Raw genomic sequence first — 18,833 nt, forward strand, 5'->3', positions numbered from 1 at the left:
CAAACAAAACAACCTTTTTCCTTTGTGTCACGGTAACTGCTACGATTATGAGAAAAAAAAAAAAGCTAAAAAAGAACTTCAACTTCAGTTCTCATTGAAGAAAAATATGGCGCACAGGACCCCCACAACAAAGTCAAGATAGCTTAAACTCTTGAAAGAAATAAGTACATTACCTCGGCTTCTTCAAGGGTATTTGTTTCCTGTTTCAGTTGTAAAATCCAATATTCAATTCTTGCAGCCAAATATTGATTTGAGTGTTCTAAGCGCTCTTTAAATTGAACAAATTCAATCACCTGACCATGTACAATGGAAAGATTATACAACAAGCCAAAAACGCTTGCACATATGCAAACTGCTGAGCATTGTAATCACGGTAGAAATTGAATAGCATAAATCATTCTTAAGTAATTCAATTTAGCTTGTAACCAGCAGTCAACACCAAATAGTTGGGACAAAGTTGAGATTGCTCTTTTCAGATGATGATGATAATGCAAAGCTGACCACAAATGGTTGGGACAAGCCTGCACAACAATAAAAAATTAACCTAAAAATAGCTGCCATGCATCCGGAGCTTCATGAATAGCCAATCCTAGAAAGTTGGGACAAGTCTGCTAGTTGATGAAAGAAAGATTCCATGAATTTTATTGAAATGGGAGACTTACTAATTGGAGTAAGGGAGTTGCATGATAAAGCACAGAACCAAAGAAATGATTAACCAATCCTGATATTAGAAATAACGGCAAGCAGAAAGTCAACCTCAAATAAACACTTGGGATAAAGTTCCCAATATACATCTGCTCTAAAAACTGATTGTCTGTTGAAATTTGAGACCATATTATTTATTTATTATCTAATTGCATGGCTGTACATGAAATCTACATAAAAAAGATTAATGCACAATGTTAGAAACCTATTACACCCCCTAACTATCTTTCCTACTACACAAAATTACAGAATCTAAATAGTATAGCTGAATGTCAGCTCTAATACTTCCATGTTTTCATTTTCTACATGTCGTGGTTCCTAGACAGACCAATCCTTTATTTTTTTTCAGATTTGCTCCTTGGAAAAAATCAAGGCATTCATTTTCTTCCTCATTTTCTACTAAGACAGCACTGACCTTTCATAGTTTGCAATTGCTTCTTTTATTTTACTTTTTGAATCAGCATTTTGCCTTCTTTTCCTGTCATAGTTTCCAACAATCCACCTCAGTTGGCGAGTTGATCTCAATCAATCCCAACATGATTAGTAATGTAAAATTGGATTTAAATAATCCTTTAAAAATGTTTTTGTCCAGAGTGATGTTGGAACAAATGACATAAAAATGAGTCTGATCTAAAGTTTTCCTTTTATGAAGCGTCGCTAAATTCAATATGTTTGTCTTTTCCACGTTGTGCAGGGTTCTGAGCTGCGCTTATTCCTTGTTATGCCAATATAATTTCATTGGCAAGCTTACTGGCTTCTTCAATTTATTTGGAACCTATTTTAGCTACAAGAACTCATGAACCCCATTAGCTATGGCTCTATATTTTGCTTCTACACTGCCACAAGCAACCATATTCTACTTCTTATTTCACCAAGTAACATGAATAGCCCATTAAATAGGTGCATTCGTTTGTTGAAGTCCTATTTGCAGTAGAACCTACCTAATCATCTTGGTGTATACACTTCAACTCCTCTTTGCATTTTTTTTTGGAAGAATAAGACTTTATATGAGATTTTTTTTTTTGGAATCACAAAATTCAATTGGTAACCTCAAGATATTACTTCTTTAAGAGAGTGCATGAATTGACTCACAAAACTCATGACAATGGCTGTATGAGGTCATGTGTGAAATAAGTATATCAGCTTTCCTATTTTTGATATCAAGTGGCGTCAATAGTTTCTCCCTTTGTCTTTCCTGAATTCTACATTTGAATTTATCGATGTATCCATAGATCTCCACTCGCTCAAACCATCTCATTGGAAAGATCTAAGATGCATTTTCTTTGACTTGCCAGTTGCCACAATCTCTTATTTGATCTTGTAATCAATATTCCATGAAAAAAAATTAAGATCCCCTATGCATATGATCTCAATTTCAAAGGCCAAACTTTCCATCAATCAGTTTATCTTAATGAAATCGTCACCTATTAAGATAATTTCATCCGCATAAACCATCAAAATAGTTATTTTACATAGTTTTGATTACTTCATAAACATAGTATGGTAAGTTTGAGCCTAGTTGTAGCCCCATTTTTTTACAGCTCAAGAGAATTCCTCAAATCATGCCCTCAGTGATCATTTTAAATCATAAGGAGATTTTGTTCAACTGACACACTTTCAAGCAAAAATTTTCTCCATTACCCTGAAGAGGATCACACATAAACTTCTATATCTCTAACGAGAAAGAAAGCAAGTAGCTGTAACGGCCAGACAAGATTAGCTATAATCGAAAGTAAGATTCTAACGTTGCTTAGTGTTTTCCATTGGTGCAAATATGTAATCAATACCATATTAGCTATAATCGAAACTAAGATTCTAAAGTTGTTTAGTGTTTTCCATTGGTGCAAATATGTAATCAATACCATACATCTGAGTAAACAATTCAGCAACTACTCGGGCCTTGTATGCCACTATTGTTCCATCATATTTGAACTTTACGATGAAGACCCAATCATATGCCACCGGTTTCTTTCCACTTGGTGGATCCACCAACACCAAAGCCTTATTTTCGAAGTGCTCTCATCTCCTCAAAAACATTATCCTTCCACTCTATAACCAAGAAAAACTCCTATATTATTTTTGGAATCACTACAATGGAAAAGTGAGAGATAAAGATGAAAAATGAAGGCGAAATTTTTTTTGTAGGATACATTTTGACATTGGATGAATTTTAGTAGTTCTAGTAATAGGGTATTAAAAATACATAGTGTTATTTGGTTTTGCTATAGACTAATCTAATCCATGACCTAGCAAAGAACCTTCAAACTTCTTTTCTTTATTTGTTTGTCGTCATAAGTAAAATAATCCAAAAAAATCTTTCCATGTTTGCACCTCCTCTTTTCTTTGACAGACTCATGATCCTCTAAGAAATTTACCTATGGCCTTGCTGAGCTTGTAGTATTTAAAATATCAATTCTTTTTGTATGAATGAGTCTGATTTGAATGAAATCACTTTGAAAATTAGAGAAAACGAAATTTTTTGTTGCAAAAATTCAAAAAAAAAATTAGAAAAATAAATGTTCTTGATGTTGCTCCCCTTGAAGATGAGGTTGGAAAAGTTACATTTCAAAGAAAGATACATTTAATAAATAATCTGTTTGAAATAAGCTAAAAACATTTATGCCCCCTCTTTGCTGCTGTTTAACTCAAAAAAAAAAAAAAAAAGCATTGTCATGCCATAGGATCTGTTTTTTTTTTTATTTTTATACTTTTATTCTAGTTGTAAACAAAGAAAAAGCAACCAAAGATCTTTATTACTACTTTAGGTAAGATCGTAAAGGCAGGAAATGTTTGATTTAGCATGTTGACGTATATTTTCGCAAATCGACTGAGACCGACCCAAATCGGGCCAAATCGAACCCAATCAAGCCTAATCGAACGAAATTTGACATTAATCGACGCCGATTCGAGTCCAATTTCACAAAATTGGCTCAATCGTACCCGGTCTAACCTAAATCGACCCAAATTGGTTAGGACCGAGCCCAATCCAGGTTCAAATTTCATTCCAAATAAGGTCTTTTAACTTCCTAGCCATTTCTCATCATTTCGCTAAATCCGGAAATCTAATCTAAGGGCTGAGATTCAAAGGTCGCCGCTACAGCATCTTTTCCCCATGATTTCTGCGATGGAAGGTCAGGATATTATGGCAAAGGATTGCATTGGACAAAGAAGTATCTGATTTTGCATATAGAGAGAGCAAGAGCTAGAAGGAGGGGGTCATTCAAATCATGCATGTTTCGTAAGCCAAAATCGAGCGGGAGACGAAGGGATTCGGGACGTCATGCTTCTGTGCAGTCCTCCCAGCCCAACAGAAGAAGAGGAGTCTTCCGCCTACATGCTAGTGCGACTGAGGAACTGAGGTCTTCTTCCTCATACTCGCGTGTGTCAAACCTAGCCAGAGAAAGTGAGACGGATGGAGCCGTACGACTCTATCTGCTTGCATTCTAAGTGTAGGTTTCCTTGCATTGTAGGTCGTGCTCCCCCCATGCTAATGTCTTGACAAAATTGATCTAATGCGGCAACTTGCATTCATTGGGTTTGTAATTCATCTAAAATTTACAAAACAAATAGGTATGCCTGTGCAATTTTAAATACTATTTGAACTAATGTGATATATCTTATGAATTTTCAAGATTCCTAGGCTATGTTCTATCTTGTATTAGAATTGTGCAAGCATTTTGACATAATGTTGAGTCTTTTGCTAATTAGTCGTTTACCTGATTTTATTAATTTATAAGCATGCTCATTTAATTTCTAAACACTTGTGAAGCGGAGGTGGTGCATTCCATGACTTTTAAAGGTCTATGGATCATACTCCACCACATATCAAAATTACCTAAGTATGATAAGTATAATTTGCAAATGGAAAGGTCAAATGCAATGACGTGTAACTCGAGTATATGGTAAATCCCCCAGAATGATGAATCACATGCATACATTTCTAGGATTTATAGATCATGTCAAAATTGATCTTAAAAACCCATAGAAGTTGTAGAAGTAAACCTTCCCTACTTTAAAATGAATCCAAAACATTCATACAAGCAATAGGTCGGGAACCCTCTCTCATGTACACATTTCTTTCATGCATGACGCTTGGGGCTTCCTCAAGATTCCAAGTATTTTGTTGCATGAGTTCTAGCATACATCAGGGGTTATCTTTTGATGCTCTTTCCCCTCATGTGTGAGATTTTGGAGCTTCCTCAAGGCTCCAAGCATTTTGCTTGGTATAAATAACTCACTTCTTGGTTTTTGACCCCCTCAGTTAGTACGAGCACTCCCCGATCAATGCAACGGGATGTATTTATTTATCTATCTCTTTACTCAAAATGGGAGGAGAAAGTTTGAAAAAGGATCTTAGAGTGTCTAGGATTGGGCTAGCACCACGTGAGCCATCACACCTTAGAGCCAAACTCTAAGTTTCCCTCATCCCATTTGTTGGAGCAAGAAACCAACGAATGATCTCCTCCCTTGTTGCCACGAAACTTGTATAGAGGTTTCAAAGTCTCGAGTATTCATCTTATTTGTTGATACCAAATCAACAAATAATCATCACCCATCTCCTTCATGCATGATGCTTGGAGTATTCTTAATAGAATACTCCAAATGTTTTATCACACGAATCCTTAGCATATCTTAGGAGTCATCATCAACCTTGCTTGCATGATGTTTTGGATTTCTCTAAAATCCTACATCCATCATGCCACAAATTCTTAAGCTTGGAGACAAATTCCAAGTCCTCCCATCTCATTTGTTGGGACACGAAACCAACAAATAACCTCCTAGACATAGGATCCAAATCCTAGTCTTCTCCACCATTCACTTAGCCTAAATTGAGTGAGTGCATGTCTCTTTCTTTGAACACCAAATACTCAAAGAAATTCCTCCAAGTTGCAACCTATAGGTTGCACATTGTTTTCCATATTTACCCAACACTCAATTGGGTAAATAATTTTGCTTCATTGAAGATAAAATTCAATGATTCATCCTCCAATTTGCAACCTCCAAGTTGCATATCGCATCTCTCTCTACAACTCAAGTTGTTAAAAATTCTCTTATTTTCCTCACTCAAATTAGGAGAGTGTGCACCTCTTTTTGCACCACACGTTCAAAAAAATATTCATGAATTTGCAACTTTTAAGTTGCATGTTCCTCTCCCACTTTTCTACAAACCAAAATTATAGAAAATTCCTCCTATCTCCAACAACTCAAAAGTTGTAGGAAATTCCTACATTCACTTGACCTATGTCAAGTGAATCAAACATACACCCAAATTATTTATTTGTTGAGCCAAAATCAACAAAAAATTCTACCTAAGCATAGGAATCAAAGTTTTATCTCAACTCCATCCATCCAATCCAAATTGGAAAGGTGAATTCCTCTCTTTGAACACCAAAAAGGTTCAAAGAAATTCAGGCAGCTCGTAATCCAAATCTACATGCCACTTTCTTGTACTTGCCCAAAACAAATTGGGTAGATAATAACTCTTCTTTGAACATCAAATATTCAAAGAACTTCCTCCAAGTTGCATCGTCTTCCTTATTTTCTATAAATTAGGATTGCAGGAAAACCACCAAATCCTCCTTCATTTGCATAGCACCGAATATGACAAATGAATGGTTTTCTTTGAACATCAAAAGTTCAAGGACATTCATGGGTTTGCAACCCATAAGTTGGATTCTCTCCTCTCTTTTCTACAAACCAAAAATGTGGAGAAATCCCTCTTTATTCAACTCAAAAGTTGTAGGAAATTCCCACATTCACCCAACCCAAATTGAGTGAATCAAATATGCACAAGATCACTCATTTGTAGAGCAAAAATCAACAAATATTTCTACCTCAAGCATAGTAATATAAATCACATATTTCTTTTCGTTCTTCCAAGAAAATTATGTTAACATGATTACAAGAAACTTATCCAACACAAGATCCAGTTATATAGCTGAATCACACTAATGGAAGAGGGAAAATAAGGGACATAGAATTCAACAACTATGATTCTTTCAATTTCTGAATGAAATAAATTCAGCAAAGCAGAGTTTACAGGGAATGCAGTTTCAAAGGTAACTCCATCAATCATTAGCAAACGCCATCTAAATTATGTCAATGTAATCAGTTTATCATAATACAAAGCCATATGAGGTTGGAAATGAGCAACAAATCAAAGGTTTCAGTTTGATTCTTGCTTGCTGGAAAAAAAAAATAAGACAATGTTGATGTAAAGGATCAGGCACAGCATTAACAAAACAAATTTGGTTATCATTCAGTTTCAAACAGAAAAACAACTTTGACATAGCAATCATGATCTATTTGGGTAAGTAATAACTAAGTATCACAAAATAGATGGAAAAAAGCATCTTACTTTGGAATAATTACGATGGCGATATGCCAAAAAAGTAAGATCAGCAGCTTCTCTTAAATAATCATCCATAAACTTGAGATAATCTTTCAGAAGAGCAGAGGTTTCTGACCAAAGGGGTGATACAAACAACTGGGGCATAATATGATGGGATACAGTCTCCAATAATATGTTTTTTGTATCCAGAGTACCATACCTGAACAAGAAAACAAAAATAAGATTGCAGCATTTCAAGGACATGTCATAGGCTCACAGCTATACAACATTCTAGAAACTATTAACAAAAGATAAATCAGCTGAGTTGCTGTTTGATATTTTGAAAACTTTTACCATTCGTATGCCAACGGAAGTGCATTAACGTATGAATATAAATGCACCAAAGACAATTTGTATTGCCAAACATATCTGCACAACAAACAAAGCCATATATGCTGATTATTAGGTAGAACGAAAGAGAGTGATTGCAGAAACTAAAATGTGGTCCTAGTTCTATTACAAACATAGATGACCAAGACTGCACAATAACTCAACAGTATTGAATAAAAAAAGACATGACCGATGGGAGAAAATGCTGTATGTTGAGGCAAAAGTTGAACGATAAATATTCCAGGCTCATTTATAAATTTAAGGTACTAAAGTTAAAAACAAAAAAATGAGCAGTAGAATAACAAAAAGTGGCAATATTACAACCTCGAATGCACCAGAACTTTACTGACTGCAAAAACTTTACTGAAAAGGCAATATTACACCAGCTTCATATCATGATTTTGCTCTGGAATTTAATTCAAGCTAACTTGGAAATTTATACAAGAAAAGAATCTTCCAAAATGTAATGTTGTTTAAGCAAAAAATAGAATCTTCCAAAATTCCATGCCATAAAATGATAAATCAACAAATTGATGATAGGAATAGCTTATAGGATAGTTAATTACATAATTGATAAATTAGATTATGAAACTTTCCCAAAGAAGATTTTATAATTTAGGTTATATACTCAATCTCCAATATAGGGAGCATACCATGCTTGGGACTTAAAATTTGTTAAATTCTATAATTTTATTGTATTGCTATATGCAAGTAGATGTCACTTCAGATGGAGTATGACATAAAAATTTAACAAGTCTAATAAATTTTTGTAGGATCACCTATTTTAAAAAACTCGAGATATTTTTAATCAAGAATGTTTAATTTTTATTTAACACATAAATTTTGACTTTCACATATCATGCCTAAGCCTAAGTCCTAACCATGATGGACGTTAAATAAATAATAGATTAATTAATAATAGGTGAATATTCATGCTAAACAAATTTAAAATATTGATGACAATGAGATTAAATTGTAGGCATTTAATGAAAGGTTATATCATATGGCATATGTTAGCAGACTATGAAAACTTGCACAAGAATAGTAGACTATGATAACTTGCACGAAGAGGCAAAAGTTTTGGCGAAACGAGTCTTCATAAGAACAAAAAAAGTAAAGTTCCCAAATCTCGATCATAGGAAGTTGATACTATAAAGTTAAACCTTGATCGAGGGGCCATTGATACTACGAAGAATTACAAACACTTGATATTAGAAAGTTGGAGTGGTTAGATCGGTATCAAGGGGTCATTCATAATTGCCACGCTGGAATGTCCAAACTTTATTAGTGGTCTTCAAAAGCCGACGTCAATGAAGACTAATAATATAAATGTGCCAAAAGACTAGGCATTATATAATATTTTTAAAGAATTAATGACCCAAGATGAAAATAAAGATGAGCAAATCATTAATAAGTAATGTACACTCCATAATTTAAAAATTGATAAATGCATTTCATATTCTTACATATACTCATGCTATTGCTTAATATTAAGTCTTTTATTTATTTAAATGCCAGAAATTTTTTTCTTTAATGTTTATTATTGTACTAAATTAGTTATATCCATAATCAAATACTCATATTAGTTCAAAGGATCAACATACATATTTTAGCTTTTTTTCTTTTATGTTTGAATCTTATATCAAAAATATTTATCTCACTGAGCATTTAACACAACAAATATTATATTATTATTTTTCAAAAAAGAGAAAAGAGAAAATGGGATCATAGAGAGATGACCCAACTTATCTAATACGCTAATGTTATGGAGGAATGTTCAATTTTAGGATATAACATAGAAAATAATGTACATTATGAGAATTAAAGAATTCTAATATGTATAAATTTTCTATGAAAGTGAAACTCAATAGTTTATTTTAATGATTTAAATTATGCACACTTTCATATCAATAAGTATGATGAATCTATTAAAGGATGAGATTGATAGGAAATACTTGATTTCAAGTATTTCCTATTCACTTTCACAACAACTCTCCGCGCAAACTGCTGTCCGCAGAAGAAAAACAGCCCAAAACAGTGGAAAAACAGGGAAAAACTGAGAGAAAATAGGAGAAAAGACTTGTATTTTACTAGTAGATGCAAGGAAAATAGCAAAGATACAAGGATCCTCTATTCGAGAGGAGGACCGCACTCTCCCAATCTCTAGAATTCGATCTAGAGCCTAGCCTCCAACGAAGAACAAGAAAAACTTCAAGCAAATTCAACATAACCCTAAACCTCCCCTTTACTCCCTACTTAATGCATACAATTCAAAATAGATACAAAAGGACCTAATTGCCCTCACTTCCCCTCATTTTGGCTCCAAGAAACAACTTGAATTTCAAGTGGACCCCACCTCTAGCCCTCATGCGGCTTCCGCCTCCTGTTCTGCCCGCCCCCTCCTTCGGTAAAAACGAACCGGCCCACTGGATTGGGTCGGCTGGACCGGTCCAGGGAGGACCGGTCTAACTGAGATATTACTTTGTAATGATCTAGCCAAACTATTTTTGACTCATTCGATATGGATTAGTAAAATCAGTATAGGTGTTGGTGAAAAATGCGTCTTCCAAAATTATCCATCTTTGCTACACCTCATCGTTCATTGAGAAAGCATTAAAACAAGGCGTTACACAGGTGATTCTAGCTCAATAAAGCATGCCACACAAAATTGGAAATCAAATATATTAATTTCGACTCGAGTGAAGTTTTAGTCAAGCTAAAACAGATCGATTTTGAATCAAGTTTAAAGTTGAATCCATTAAAGTCTATTAGTTACTATTAAAAAAGTATTTATAACCATGAATAATTAAATATTATGCATATATATGTGAGTAAGTGTGTGTTTGTGTGTATGTATATGCATATGCATAGATATATATAAATATGTACATGTATGTGTGTGGAACTCTCAATAATAAACAATCACAAATATATAAATCTATTATATATCAAGTTAATTTTTAGTTGAATGCAAGTCATTTTTAATAGGCCAGCTAAATCAATCTGTGTATATCTATTTTAATTTCAAGTCAATTAAAATATGAGAGATTATCATGAGAGATTCAAGCAAAATTACTAACCTTACTCTATCTGGGCCCGACTCCTTCCTCCTTTGGGCAAGTCTCCTCTTGTCCCCTCTTATGAACCCTCAACAAATCTCTCTTCTTCAAACAATGAAAGAAAAAAGCATCCCAAATATAATTTAACACCGATAACTATTCTTTATACATGAAGAGAGTCTTCGGTTTCTACCTCCGAATTATTGTATTCACACCACAACAAGGCCAACAAAAAGCCAGTTATCTTTACTTTTTGGTGTAAGTTGAATTCGTCCATTTGATCACAGTTGAGGCCATTCATTTTGTAAACCAAGTGCAATACAGCAAACAAACATAAAGCAAAATAATTGATGGCTCTTGCGCGCTTTGCATGAACATTAAAAGGGTAAATTGTAATCTAAAGGTGTAAGAGATCAATTCCATTATACTGCACCGGATCAGAAGAACCTAGCATTCAATCCCCAAAAGAGAATATGACAACCTCCCAAGATGATTTATGCAACCTACTGGCATCCCTTCCGAGCTAGGGGAGGTCGAGACGGCGTTTATCGTGGTTTCTACCTGCTCGGATCAAAGATCAACGGCGTAGGGCCTTGAAATTGAAAATTCGTCATGCTCACATCAAAAATCAAAGGTGCAAGGTCTTGAAATTGAAAATTCATCCAGCCCAAATCAAAGATCAATGGTGCAAGTATTCAGATTGAAATACATATCTACTTATTTTAGAGAATAAAAGACTTTTCTTTGATAATACGACAATTTATGTTTAATTATATGAATCCATATAATTCGATTGGAGTCGTCATGTGTGCTTGATACAGGAGGAGCAATTTGAATTGTTGTAACTGACAAAATATTCATGAATCGGATAATTGTAGTGGGAGAATTCACAAGTAGGCGTGTACGTTTAGAGCATGAAGAAATCAGGCAGGCGAGGGCTAGGCATGTGTAGACCGAACGAATCCGCATGAACAAAGTGCAATCGGCTTGTGTGATAAGGGTCACGTGAGTGTGTCACTTGTGGGGGTAGGTTGTGATCGCGAGCCTGTTTGTGCTTGTTGGTGTGACCGGATGAAGGTGTCAAGTAAGATAAGGAGTTTGATCGGACAATAGAAGTGACATGGAGCATGTTGGGGCATCGGAAGGGTTGATCGGCGCAAGTTGATTGCGTGCGAATAGGGACAATGGGATCGGATAGAGATACCACGGGCTTTGGGATTGGTGTGAGAGGTGGGATCAATCACATGAAAGAAGGAAGGCACAAGCGCACGAGATGGTGTTGTGGTGGATTGGGGCTGAAGGACGGAGTTCAGTTTGCAAGCGAGAGACAGACAAAACAAAACGAAAGTAAGACCAAAATGAGCATAAGTTTTTTTTTTCAGTTTCATAAATGACATGATGTTTTGGCAAGCATTGTGTTTGTTCTCTTTGGTCTTTGAAACGAACATTTATCCAATTTTTTTTTTTTTTAGTATTCTTTTAGTCAACCTACTTGGAACTCAATTGAAAAGGCCTTTTACTAAAGAGCTCAAAATTATGTCAAGTGATGATTATCATTTAAACTCTTCAAAATTATTCTACCTTAACTGAAATAAGTTTATTGGATAAAACAACCAGTTGTCTTCAAAATTATTCATCATTATTGAAATAAGTTTATTGAATAAAACAACTAGTTGTTTTCTAGCGCAACACTTAGCTTAGTCAAGCACTAGATGTCAAGTATTTTTTATAATATAACTTTCTAATTAAACTTAAAACTTGCTTAATAAAATAGTATAACTTCTCCATGTTATAAATTATCCTAAAAACATTTCAATAAAAAACATCCTTTCCTTTTGGAGTAAAGATATGGAATTTTCATTAAGATGAAGATAGTCAACAAATCAGCACAAATGTTCAAAAAAGACATTCAAGGCTCATGAAACTTACTTTCTAATGTTCAAACCAAACTCCAAAACTAGAAGTGCCTCTAGTAAGTACCCATAGCACCTTGTACGCCAATAAAGCTGCATAAAACATCTTAGGTTAAAGATTTTAAGGTCTAAAAAGAATTAAATCACATAATAACATCATGCCACTAGATGGGAATAAGACTTGATAGTGTCACAATGCAAGCAATTACTTGCAATAATAACGCAATGGAGAAAAAATAATGATATAGGATTAAGATCACTCAGAAGACATTTAAAGGAATACTCCAAAAAGCCCATAGGTTTTTTTACGCATGCAGATCATGTTGTGCAGTTAATATTTTTAAATTAGTAATATAATCTATGATATTTGAAATAAATATCCCAATAATGAAAGGTATAGGTTTGCTTCTGCCTCAGGATATAACAGAAATTACTTCCAGGAAATCACTTAAATTTGTATGGTGCTATTGGAGCAGAAGGCAACGAATAATACAAGATTGGTATTGTGCCGAGATTGATAGATACATGTTCAACTCATTTTCTAATTTAGTAATTCAGTATAAAAAAGGACAAGGTTTAAACACATGCATTAAAACATGAGTAAGAGTACTAGATTATCCTAATTAAAAGTTGGCGGACAAACTGATGTTTATGTAGGATACAAGCAAGGTAAATTAAACCAAAAGAACTATTTTAACATTGTTACTGCTAAAACAGCATTACAAGATTGAAATGAAATATAACAACCAAGAAATTTAAGCAAAGAACTATATTAACATGGTTATATCTAAAAAAGCATCACAAGATTGAAATAAAATATAGCCAAGCAACTCAGAAGCCCTGTACACAGAGGATGGCAAAAAAAAAAAAAAAAGATGTTATGGTATGAATACGAAAACTGTACCGACTAAATTAGAGATAATAAAAACCAAAATACATAAAATAGTAACCCAAACTCATTCTCAAGACATGGCATAATAAATGGCAATATTTTTTCAATAAAAAGTGTAATTTTTTACATTTAAGTGTATTCGAGTAGATTTAAACTTGAGAAATATTAGTATCACATCATAACCTATGCTCAACTACTCTCTCTCATTTTTAATGTATGACACATTCACTCAATTCCTTTATAACCCTCACTCTTGTACATCACATTTATTCTTAAAAATAGGAATCAACACACTTTTCTTTACTCATCCGGCATCTTGAGTCTTCAAAATAATATTAAAGAGTTTAATAAACTAAGAAATTCCTTAATCTCCTAAGCATTTCTACCCTTCTATTAAATAGCATCAACTTCTACTGCTTTTCCACACTTCATTTTTTTAACCCCTACAATTTCCATTTTGTTAGTACTATGATAAAAATAAAAATATTTATTTTCATTTAGGTGCTAAAGTAGCTAAAGTCAATCATATTCTCACAACTTTCATTGAAAGGAATGCAAATCAAAGTCCAATTTATCCAAACTTAATTAGTTATATACACATTTGATCTTTTATGCAACCATAGATTTTGAGATACTTAAGGAAGATATCATAAGAGTGAAACAAATTTTTATAGTTCTCCAGAAGAACATGAGAATACAATTTCTAATATTTCTGAAATTTGGGTGGTGCGTTTTTCATGTCTTCTTTGCAAAAAAAATATATATTTAAAATGGAACCTTTATTATTATACCAATTAACAATATGGATTTATTACCAAACCACCCAATTTTCAATAACTTCTGGTATGGAACCCCATTGTATTAATTCCCATAAAAATTCCATTACTTGGTGCTAACTTCAACGAAATAGCCCATGATTCATCTTAAATATAAAAAACATCTTTTCTACAACCTAAGTAGTGTAAATCAAGAAGAATGCTTTGCGAATAAACCCAGCCCATAAGTACGATCAAATCAAGTTGATTGGGTCCTCAGTTCATATTGAAATCTAGGTCAATGGTTTGTTAACTCATCTGACGATTAAAGTGTGATAATGAAAGTTGATTAAGCAAGATCTTAATAAGAACAAAAAAACTAACAAAAATATATGTTTACTTGTGCTATTTCAAATTCCATATATGATCATAAAATAATCACCATTAATTTTTGGGTACATGAGTCCACACTTCAGAGCCTTAACCTTAGTTTTTGAACCCCCACCCACCCAAAAACAATGTTTCAGAAGACCAGCTATACTTTTGAAATAGTTTGGACATTGAAAGTAGGGGTAAACAGCCCAAAGATACTGCATGGCACAAGTTTTCCTAATTGTAGTAGACACCAGAATATTTACATCAAATGAAACCTTACATCAAAATAAACACCATAAATCTAGCAATTAAAACCTTGCATAGTTCAAAAACTTTCTTCACAAAGTGCACGAGGAGAAGCTCCATTTTGCATATTGCTAAGCTAGGACTGAAACTAAACCTTCCACATAAGCATTCGCTTTGATTGTGCATGGCTGGTGTAGCAGGAAAGTTCATTGAGGAAATCTAAATTGTTTACATATAAGATATTCTTCAAAATTTTCAATTGCATGCCTTGTGATGTACTAAAGATTAACTCTTAGGAAGATACAACAACCTGCCACTGACCCCTGAATCTCTTTTAACTGTCTACTGTTCTATAGAGAGAATTCCCACCCAGCCTTGTTCAAAAACACCTTCTCTTTTCATTGCAATAAAAATATATCCATTGTTTGTTAGCCAAAAGCCCACCATGCCTTAAGCATTACACAGAATCCTGATGTTCTTGAAAACTACACTAATCAATGCTGCTTTCCACCCAACGTCTCAGTAACGCTATAAAACCATGAACAACTTAAGGATCCACCAAAATATTGGGTAAGAAACAAGTGGCAGTATCTGTAACCGAGTGTAGGACAGCATGAAGCCAATATATGAGTATACTCATAAGGCAAAGTACTTTTGTGTGGAAAACAGGAAACATTTAAGTACATTAAACAATTCATCAAATTTATGGTGGTGGAAAAGTAAAAATCCAATTAAATATTCAGCCTTCTGCCCACCTTTTATACACACAATCTTTGAGTATAATGACAACCTTGTTTCTCCGAGCTTGACTACAATCAATGACTTATCCACTTTTACACTATCAACAGATATGAAAAACTAAACGGAATATCAAATACAGCAGTATCTTTCACATATCATAGGATGACTGATAGTTCTCGTAATTTAACAACTGGTGAGCTTTTAGCAATTTCAACAAATTCCTTTTAGTAGAATACTAACAGCACTGTGGAAATGACTATATTGAAAGGCAGGGTTACAGACCATAACAAGAGCGCTGCTAGCCATTTGTAACAGTTCTTCACCGTGCATATTCTCCTGAGGATCCAGATCACTTGAAAGTACAAGGTTTTTACAATACACATCCACCATCTTTGTAGATGTTTCCACAAGTTCTGGAGGAATATCCAGCAAGACAAGAAAAATCAGAAATAATACCAAATGAAATGCTTAAAAAACAGTTAACAAAACACAAATTAAAGTACAGACTTAAAAAGCTATAAAGATATGAAGGAAGTACGAAGTTTGCCTCAAAGAATGCTAATTATAAAATCTACTGAAAGCAATTTCTGAAACAAGGTAATATCACGGAGAAAACTAATACTTCCATCAAGAAGAAACTCCACATGAAATAATTATATGATTGTAAATGCTAGCCATAGAACTTATATGATGGTTAAAAAACTCATTTAAGTTATATATGGTCAAAAATATAACATATTCTTCCATTAGCTAGAGTTAGAGAAGTAAAGAGACAGTTTTTCACTAAATTACATCTTTTAATAGCTTTTTCATGCACATGGTTGAAAAAAACTTCACTTCATGTCATTAGTTTCAATGCAATTCATATGCATAGTCAGTGCAAAGATGAAAAAAGTACTTCCTAGTTACCTGCATTAAACAACAATGACAAATATAATTACAGAAGTCATGAAAGAAGATGCATGCTGCTCAAAAGACTCAAAAAAATAGTAATTAAGCTGTCAAAGTTTTATTGATCTGAGTGCTGACAACAAGAAATTCATTGATGTTTAGATTGAGTGAAGCAAAAATAAAAAGGTTAAGATTGATGTATGGCAAAATTAGGAATGCTTGTGTGAGAGAAAAAGTTCGAATTACATCTTTGAAGATACGGTTATTGAAATTAAACTTAGGTGGCTTGAAAATTGATGGCAATGGTATTTCCATTTCCTGCATCTCTGATGTCTGCTGGCCATGAATGAAAGAGAATTAATTGTACATAAAACCATGGATATCTCCCAGTTGCATTCATGATTTTGTGTATTCTAGCTTCCTTATTTATGTAGCTTGTTTTGGTAGCATTTTAATTCATTCTTGCGGTAAAAAATCTAGATGATTTTGAAATTATCTCTCTTCTAGAATTAAGATTCATTGCTGTATTTTTTCTAAGAGATCCTTGCACTCAGGTTGTATTAAAATCCTATGCCTTTCTTCTAGATAGTTTAACAGAAAAATAATTATTTCTACACTTCCATCTATTTATTTCCTATTATATTTAAACCTGGTATCAGAGTTGATTCCCGACTGAAGGAAGTAGCCGACAGTCACAAGAAGGCTTTGATTGGGTTAAGCAAAAGATAGAGAGAAGGTTGGATCCTCCCCCTCCTAACCAAACCTCACCACAAATTAATTAGCCAACATGGCGCACTCACCGTTTTAAATTACTTCTTACAAAATAAATGTTAAGAACTTTTTTCAATGGTCTCGTTTTGTTCAAAAGATCATTTGAGCAAGGTGAAAATTTAGATACCTTTATAGTAATTATTAGACAAACAGAGCCAATTTTTGCTCGTGTGCAGGGTCATCTGCATCTTGCAGGGCTTCCAGGGCCTATGCCTTGCACCTATAGCTATGATATACCTTGAACTATGGCCCGACTTTAATTTTCATATCTGACCTCCACTATCCCCTCAAGATTGCGCTCTCTTTTCCTCATTCAAGATCTCTTCTACTCATCTCCTCAACTATTATGGGCTGCTCATCCCAACCATCCATCTCTTTGCTCCCTACATCTCCTCAGTCATCTCAATCATTGGCAGATCCTAGGATTTAGGTGATTTCCTTCAATCCACCTTCGCAGCCCCTGCTCTGACCGTCCAGTAATCATAATGGTTCCTCCAACTTATGTGTTGACCTGTGAGCTAGAGCCAAAGGAAACAGACAAAATGAAATAAAAAAAAAGGGCTCAAAATCATTACCTGTGGCAAAATCTCACCCAAATCGCTGCTCTGGCCGCTACAGTCCCGTCGCCCATTCCTTTGCTCTGCAAACAACATCGAACAGTCCTCACGATCTCCCGCTCATCTCGATCGCGTCTTTAAAATGAGACGGAATCCCTCTCGTTTGGCCGCTCTTCACACGCGAATTCCCCAGCAAAACTCCCGTCGCTGCCTCCCATTCCCTTCCGATCAGAGAGAGAGAGAGAGGAAAGAGGGAACCGAGCTCTTACCTTGTTGTGCCGAACTCGCCTCCCAACACCGAACTCCCTCTGTCCCGTACTCCTGCGTAGCTGTGCGACTTCGCTTCTTCGACGACGCTTCCAGTGGGATCGGAAGTTACGACGTTTAGATATGAAGCAGGGACAGGAGCTCGCTGTGAACTTAACTTTCTCCCTTCCCGCACCCCCTTCGGCCGGATCCCATGAGAGAGATAGAGAGAGAGAGGGAGGGAGAGAGGAAGAAACCAAGCCCTACCTCCGATCGCTGCTTCGGTCCCATCGTGGCCGGTCGACTTTGCTCGTTCGACAACTTTCCCTTCGTGTCCGATCGCAAGAAGGGACGGGAGCTAGCTTGTGGAGAAGGTAACTTTCTACCTTTCGCGTTCTTCTTCGGCCGAATCCCCGAAATCCACCGAACTGAGGGATTCAGTAAATACGGGATTAAGCCGCGAATCCTTAATCCGGGATTTGACCATCGCCGGGATTTAACGCGTGCACTGAAACCGTTTGGCCGGATTTAGCCTAAATCCGGTCAAATCCTTTTAATCCGCCGGACCGAAAGAAATTAAAAAAAAAATGTTTTTAAATATTTTATTATAATTGTTTTAATTAATTTTAATTAATTATTTATTTATTTATTTTTAATTAATTATTATAATTAATTATATTTAATTTTAATTAAAATTATTATAATTAAGTGATGCAATCAAAAATTTGGGGGAGGGACCCAAATTTTTTATCACAAAAAGACACTAGACAACTACAAAATAAAGACATATAAAAAGACAAATAAACTAAAAACAACATCTTTACTTTATAATATAAAAACTATTACAACTTAGACAAGACTTACAAACGACTCTTGCAAGACACTTACAATTTGGACGCTTCAAACTTTGACACAAACAAAATGACACCCTAAACTTGCTTACTTTGAGAAGAAGGATACA

The 18,833-nt window shown here is 34.6% G+C and overlaps 1 protein-coding gene across 2 annotated transcripts in view; it reads right to left on the minus strand.

Moving 5' to 3' along the window:
• The window catches only part of LOC110095544 (N-terminal acetyltransferase B complex auxiliary subunit NAA25), a 99,930-nt gene that overhangs the window by 22,426 nt on the left and 58,671 nt on the right, over positions 1–18,833 (minus strand). For both annotated transcript variants that reach the window (XM_028699761.1, XM_028699760.1), the window contains 5 exons: positions 15,690–15,820; positions 12,415–12,491; positions 7,391–7,465; positions 7,064–7,256; positions 174–293 (listed from right to left, as the gene is read on the minus strand). In XM_028699761.1, coding sequence (XP_028555594.1) covers positions 174–293; positions 7,064–7,256; positions 7,391–7,465; positions 12,415–12,491; positions 15,690–15,820 — 596 coding nt within the window. The remainder of the gene's footprint in view (positions 1–173; positions 294–7,063; positions 7,257–7,390; positions 7,466–12,414; positions 12,492–15,689; positions 15,821–18,833) is intronic.

This window comes from Dendrobium catenatum, unplaced genomic scaffold, assembly GCF_001605985.2.
Source record: "Dendrobium catenatum unplaced genomic scaffold, ASM160598v2 fragScaff_scaffold_1386, whole genome shotgun sequence".
Lineage (NCBI taxonomy): Eukaryota > Viridiplantae > Streptophyta > Magnoliopsida > Asparagales > Orchidaceae > Dendrobium > Dendrobium catenatum.